At 48.2% G+C, this 7,093-nt stretch overlaps 1 protein-coding gene across 1 annotated transcript; it reads left to right on the forward strand.

The window, feature by feature from the left end:
- Window positions 1–1,131: 1,131 nt before the first annotated feature.
- TMEM216 (transmembrane protein 216) lies at window positions 1,132–5,796 on the forward strand. Its single transcript, XM_047070203.1, has 5 exons — window positions 1,132–1,216; window positions 1,800–1,901; window positions 2,466–2,558; window positions 4,732–4,933; window positions 5,225–5,796. The coding sequence occupies exons 1-5, from the start codon at window positions 1,204–1,206 to the stop codon at window positions 5,238–5,240; spliced, it is 426 nt and encodes a 141-aa protein (XP_046926159.1). The 5' UTR covers window positions 1,132–1,203; the 3' UTR covers window positions 5,241–5,796.
- The last annotated feature ends 1,297 nt before the right edge of the window (window positions 5,797–7,093 follow it).

The raw sequence follows: 7,093 nt of genomic DNA on the forward strand, positions 1-7,093 counted from the left end.
TAGGAGCACAGCACTGTCCTTAAAGGTTAATCACTCGACTCAAATGACCTGTTTCTTCCTCTGCGGGGACTGACTGCGGGTCAACAGTCAAGCCAGCTGGAGTCCTCTGAAAACGCTTTTTCTTTCCACTCCCCTGTGGGAAGTAACACACTTTACTCCACGTTGTAGTCAGGCTTCAAAATCCAGTTCACAGGCCATCTCTTGGAAACTTCTTTTTCTTTTTCCTTTCTTTCTTTTTCTTTCTTTCTTTCTCTTTCTTTCTTTCTTTCCTCTTTCTTTTCTTTCTCTCTTTCCCTTCCTTTCTTTCTCTCTCTCTCTTTCTTTTCTTTCTTTCTGGAGACAGTGTTTCTATTATTGTTTTTAATGTGTTTATTTGTTTTAAGAGCACACCAGCCTGAGAGCGGGGGAGGGGCAGAGAGAATCCCAAGCGGACTCCCAGTCCTCAGGGCAGAGCCTGACAAGGCGTCCATCTCACCAAGTGTGAGATGTGAGATCATGACCTGAGCCAAAATCAAGAGCCCCAGCTTAACAGCCTGAGCCATCCAGGGACCCTTTGGAAACTTCTTTCAGGTCCCACCCAGGAGTACTTTGTCCTCTCAACTCCCCCTGCGCGTTCTGGGGTCACGTGGTGATCACGTTTCCTCTGTGTGTCTCATCCGTGCTCCTTGGAAGGAGCCTCTAGTTCTGATTCGCTTTGGTGTCCGCTAACTACCTGGTTCGTAAATCCGCCACACAAAAGACCGATGCTAAACCCAACCAGGCGTTTGCCCAGCACCGTCGCGCAAACCGTTTCTCATTAAGACCGCTATTAGAAAAAAGAATCGTGGGGCTAAGACCTATTTACCAATCCCGCGGTCACACCGCCACAACTGACCACTTCTGCCAATGCACTGGCACCTGGGGTTGGGGGGGGCCGAGAACTGTCCCTGCCCCGGAGCCCTGCGGCCGACGGCTTCGCGCGCAGCCGCTGACCCCCCCCAAGCCTCAGCGAGCCGAAATCCCTGCGCAAGCCTTTTGCGCCGGCAGTCCTCCCCGCGCACGCGCAGCCTGCCCCCTGTCGGGCCCCGGCCCTGGAAACCATAGAGTGCCGGGGGTAAGCAGAGGGGCCAGAAAGCCGGGGTCGCTCCATCTCCTGCTTCCGGCTGCGCCTCGCTGCTCTGGGAGCGGCTGTAGCGGCGTACGCAGTTTCCATGGGGACTGAAGATGGCGCCGCGAGGTGAGATTCCGGAGGTGTGTGAGTCGCTGGTCCTGATGCCTTCAGTGCCCCTCTCTCCCCTGCCAGAGCTCGACCTCAGCTCTTCTTCTCGGGTGTTAGGGACATCGCTCCTCACCTGTCCAGAGTGGGGTTTCGAGCCCCACCCACGCTGAGTGCGTGAAGGTCTTGAGGTGCAGATCTCAGAAACCCCCCAATCCTGGGCTCGGCCTGTTCTAGGCAGGATCGGTTACAGATTTGCTGTGTGACCTGGAACAGGCCATTGCTGGCCTCTGCGCACCAGTTTCTTCCCCCAAATAGTGACGGGGTTAGATCTTAGAGCGGCCTTGCCTTTCACCCCGAAGCCGAGTCGAGTTGGACGGCGATTCCCGGAGAAAGGGGGGATTGAAGGAAGCCCCCTACACACACACACGCACGCACGCACACACCTTCACCATCATCAATCGGAAGTGCCCCGAATGGCCTTTCCCACTACTGCGACCTCGTGTGTTCTTCAAGTTAGATACCGAACCGTTCGAAGAACAGAGATTGAACAGAGATTGAGCTGCCCCCCGCCCATACCTCTTTTTTGTGCTTATCTTTTCAGGTAAACGACTGTCCTCCACCCCGCTGGAAATCCTGTTCTTTCTGAACGGGTGGTATTATGCCACCTACTTCCTGCTGGAACTCTTCATATTTCTGTATAAAGGTAAGGCCTGGGGCTTGACTACCATTGGCCCCAACATCCCTTCCCCACTTCAGCCCAGAGCCAACTCCCATCAAGTGCCTTCTTATTTTTCATTCTTTCCTGTAGCTCCTCTTCGCTGCAAGGTAGAAGGCTCTTCATCATATGGCTTCTTTGAGAATGATTCAGTAGGAAGCCCCGCAGCAAGAATCTCCTGAGTTTGGGAAATGTGGGCTTCTCCATCCTTACTCTCCCTCATCGCCTCTTTGCAGAACTGCACGTTAAGCTCATTGGTGACCCTCAGGATCTATTCAGCGGCCAGTGTACCCTTGTAGATCCGATCATTTTGGAGAATGGGGTCCTCACAGACTTTGGCTTAGGAGTAAAATCTCCTAATAATGCGCATGCCTCCAACAGTCGCACTATGAGTTAACATATCCTGCAGCAGGTGAACAGATCCTGCCCATACCTCGTGAACTAGTTCATGGAAAGCTGAGAAGACTCGTGCCCTCATTATCCCCAGGAGTGTGGGTGTTCTTGTGGGTGCCGGTGTATGTTGTTTGCAAACTCTGGCTTTTGTGTTGGCAGCTCTCCTCCTACCATACCCAACAGCCAATCTAGTCCTGGATGTGGTGATGCTCCTCCTTTACCTTGGAATTGAAGTGATCCGACTGTTTTTTGGTGAGTGTTGGCCAGAGAATCCTTCCATTCCCTCTGAGAAGAACTGCTACCTGTAACTTGATTAACGAGAACGAGAACAAGTACATAACCTAGTCTCACAATAAGAGATTGGATCTAGTGGGATGTCTCATTATGCCCTCTCTGAAGTTTCAAGCGGCTTCCTATTTTGGGTCAGATCTGTTTGTGTGTTGCTCTGTAGGGGCAGGAGTGGGCAGTAGCAGGAGATTTTAGATTGTTCCTCCCGAACTGCATAACTGCCAGGAGAGCCTGGTTCCTCTCCCTGGTTTGCTTGGGAGAATAGATTTACCTGGAAGGAACTCCATGTTTAAGGCAGTGCATGTCACCCGAGTCAGCACTCAGGTCCCTTCCACTTCTCTGAACAGGGGTTTCTGTAGGACAAGTTTATCCTCAGGTCTAGAGCAAACCTCCTATTAGTTAGAATAGCTCATCCCATAAAACACAAAGAAGAAACAATACTTCCAACACATGTAATAAAGGATGAAGAAGGTCCACATAAATCAATAAGGAAAAGACAACCTAATTTTAAAAACTGTTAAGGGACACGAATAGGCAGTTCCCATAAGAATAATAAGAGGATCAATAATCATGATAAAATGCCCAAACTCACTAATAAAAAGCAAATTGAAACAACAAGGTAACAGTTTCATCCAGCAGATTAAAAGGATTTCCAAATACCTAGCATTAGATTGGGCGTGAGGACCAGGTCTCTATATTCCCACACTCTTTGGGAACGTAAATTACAGCAGTCATTTTGCTAATCGTTTTGCCATGTAAAACTGTATTCTTGGACCTAACAATTACACTTCTAAAACTGGGTGAAAAAAACAAACACTTCCACAGATATGTAAACATATCGATGTGTTTTGTAACCTGAAAACATTAGAGGGGAGGGGCGCCTGGGTGGCGCAGTCGGCTAAGCGTCCGACTTCAGCCAGGTCACGATCTCGCGATCCGTGAGTTCGAGCCCCGCGTCGGGCTCTGGGCTGATGGCTCAGAGCCTGGAGCCTGTTTCCGATTCTGTGTCTCCCTCTCTCTCTGCCCCTCCCCCGTTCATGCTCTGTCTCTCTCTGTCCCAAAAATAAATAAATGTTAAAAAAAAAAATTAAAAAAAAAAAAAAAAAAAAACATTAGAGGGGTGCCTGGCTGGGTCGGTCATGGAGTGAGCGACTCTTGACTTTGGGCTTGTGAGTTCAAGCCCCAAGTTGGGTGTAGAGATTACTTAAAATAATACATTCTTAAGAAAAAAAGAAATTAGAAACAACCTAAACATCTGTCAGTACAGGATTAAATTATGGAATTGCTTCAATGAAATCGTTCATAGCGATTAAGAAAAGAATAAGGTAGTTACATGTGGCAAGCTGTCTAACTCCTGTTAAATGGGAAAAAAAATGTAAGTTGAAAACAGTATGTAGAGTATGATTCCATTTTTATAATAATAGTAATATGTAAGTATACACACATAACAAAATCTGAAACAATATACATCGTTCCATAAGAATGGCTATCTCCAGTGAGGAATCATGGGGTCTTTTTAGTTTCTAGATTTTTTTTTTTTAATTTTTTTTTTCCAACGTTTTTATTTATTTTTTTGGGGGGGGACAGAGAGAGACAGAGCATGAACGGGGGAGGGGCAGAGAGAGAGGGAGACACAGAATCGGAAACAGGCTCCAGGCTCTGAGCCATCAGCCCAGAGCCCGACGCGGGGCTCGAACTCACGGACCGCGAGATCGTGACCTGGCTGAAGTCGGACACTTAACCGACTGCGCCACCCAGGCGCCCCAGTTTCTAGATTTTCTAAAATTATTTTCTGTATTTGTATTAGTTGGAAAGTTTTCAATGATTATATAATTAAAAAAAATATTTCCCCCCAAGTAAAGAACCCATTGTCCCGGAGTGGGAGCCAGACCTGAAGCAGGACCTTTGGAGTGAATGACTCCAACCCTAATGGCTCCTCCAAAGCCTCTCATTTTGAGCACAGAGGGACCCCACATATGATCCTGCCCATCTCCATTCAGGACCAGTTTTCTCTGCCTTGCCGGTCCATCCCATCCCATCCCATCCCATCCCATCCCATCCCATCCCATCCCCCCATTTTCTCTGAGCCCAGGGAAAGCAGACCACTGGAGGTGACCCCATGGGCTGTGTCTGACAGGTACCAAGGGAAACCTCTGCCAACGAAAGATGCCACTTGGTATTAGTGTGGCCTTGACCTTCCCATCTGCCATGATGGCCTCCTATTACCTGCTGCTACAGACCTACGTGCTCCGCCTGGAAGCCATTATGAACAGCATCTTGCTTTTCTTCTGTGGTTCCGAGCTGCTGCTTGAGGTGCTCACCCTGACTGCTTTTTCCAGGTACTGCTGCTGAGGGACCATTTCCTGTCACCTGAGGGTTGGGTTCCCATCCCGTCCTAGGGAGGGATTCATTGTTCTTCTGAAGCCTGACGGGTCTCTAAAGGATTGCTAAGGGGAAAGAGGTGTCTGTGAGATTGCTTTTCCTATTTAGGGTAGACCGTTACCCAGGGAAGACATTCTCCTTGTTCTTTGGGGCCAAGAGCCTTGGAATATAGAACAGTTCAGGCCAGTCGCTTTTGTTCACTGGTCTTTTAACATTTTCTTTCTTTCTTTCTTTCTTTCTGCCATCAGTATGGACAGGATTTGAAGTGCAAAAATTTCAGCCAGCAGTCCTCAGGGGCTGAGACCACAGATACTTCTGGTGTTTAGGCACACCAGTGAGAAGTGGTGGGTCACGTTGTCCCGGGAAAGTTGCAGCTTTTCCTCAACACAGATATTTGGGCAACAAACTGAGCATCAGGCCACTGGGCATCATCTTCTAAACCAGGACCATCAGCCTGAGAGACTGTTCTACACACCAGTGTAGGGAGGGGCAAGGCTGTCCCAAGCTGGCCCTTCTCAGAACCAGTTCCCTGCTGCCCTCAAGTCCTCTGTGGTCCTTGTGGCCAGAGCCTCTTGTGTGGACCACGGAGGCTCGTTGGGCTTCCAGCAGGACTGGAGCCCCACACTCCCCGTACGTGCCGTGCCACCCCTGTCACCCGAGCACAGAGAGCCTCAGGATGTCTGCCCCTAGAGTGACGCAAAAGCCTCTCACCTCATTCCTCAGAGACTGAGCTCCGGAACTTTTTTAGTAGCTCATAGTGTTATTTTTCTACTCTCATCATGAAACAAACATTATTTTATAATAAACGTGTATTTTCTGTCATGGGGGTTGCAGCCTTTTTCTTATGGCACCTGTCCCTAGAATTTCATCCACGACAAGGGAAGGGAGCGACTGTCCCGGCAGGTTTTTCTCAGGCTGTGCTCGGCGACCCAGCGTGAACGCAAAGGCAGCGATGACTTTCTTCCCCCAGCGGTAGCCCAGATTAATCCCTAAAGGCAGCAGTTTCCGTATCTTCTTCAGGCCTGTCATCCTGTAAAAGACTCTGCTTTATATTCTTCGCCTCTGCCCCCAATCCCGCATCCCCGCGTCTTTTCCCTCCTTCCTCTTACAGACAGCTGTCAGCTGCTTTCCAGAGTGAGGCATAAATAATTGGAAGAGGTGTAGTCAAAACTTGGCAGCATTTTTGTCATCTAGTTTAAAATTTCAATTTAATGTAAAAGGAAACCCCCCCTTTTTTAATAAGCTGGGGAAATATTGTCCTATCTTAGTACATCATTCCCTTCTCCAAGCAAGAGAAATATTGTCCTGAGTACATCATTCCCTTCTCCAAGCGACCAGCTTTAAACCTGTTTCTCATCTTACTTGGTAGGGGCTTTTTTTTGTTTGTTTTTCTAAGTCCCAGGACACATGACAGAATTCACTTTAGAAACCCTTGAGCCATATGGCTCTTTGCTATCAGATGAATCCTCTGATATCTACTCTTGCTCCCAGTAGAAAGTGAATTGGTCTTTAAGTGTTTTCATGCTGGTTTTTAATTCTGCTTATTTCCTGGGATTGAGCTCATTTTCATCCTGTGAAGGTCACCGCTGTCCAAAGCACTGAGACTTTTCTCGTTTTCTACCTCTTCTGTGTCCTTGCCTCCTAGCTGCCTTTGGGGTCTATCCAAAAGCTATAGTAGACAGGTGTAATCAACCACGAGAAACAGTAACAAAAAATCCAGTGGGAACCTCCCTGATATTTGTCACAAACCCTGCTAATCCCCTGACTTTTCTGCTGCTCACACTGCTTTCTCTATCTGTGCTTTGAAGAAGTTGCTGGCATCAAACTGGACAGGAACTTTTTCCATGGCCTCCCTGTTTCTTCGAGAGGTTCAGTGGTTAAGGTCACTCTCCTGGCAACACAGATAAAGGAATGAAAGACTCTGTTGAAGTTTAGAGTTGGCTTATAATTTAAAACGGACCTTAGAAATGAATCTAATCCCCCACCTTGCAGGCTTAGCGACGAGGAACAGCCAAGCCTCACACACCTGGTTAAACAGCTGGAAATAGAAACCCTGTCTGAGGAGTCTCCGTTTAGATCAAGCGAACTCTATTTCAACAGGTACCGCTTGAGGATGA

This window comes from Lynx rufus, unplaced genomic scaffold, assembly GCF_022079265.1.
Source record: "Lynx rufus isolate CCGP_SWC_20201006 ecotype Redwood Valley unplaced genomic scaffold, mLynRuf1.p SCAF_9, whole genome shotgun sequence".
Classification (NCBI taxonomy): Eukaryota; Metazoa; Chordata; class Mammalia; order Carnivora; family Felidae; genus Lynx; species Lynx rufus.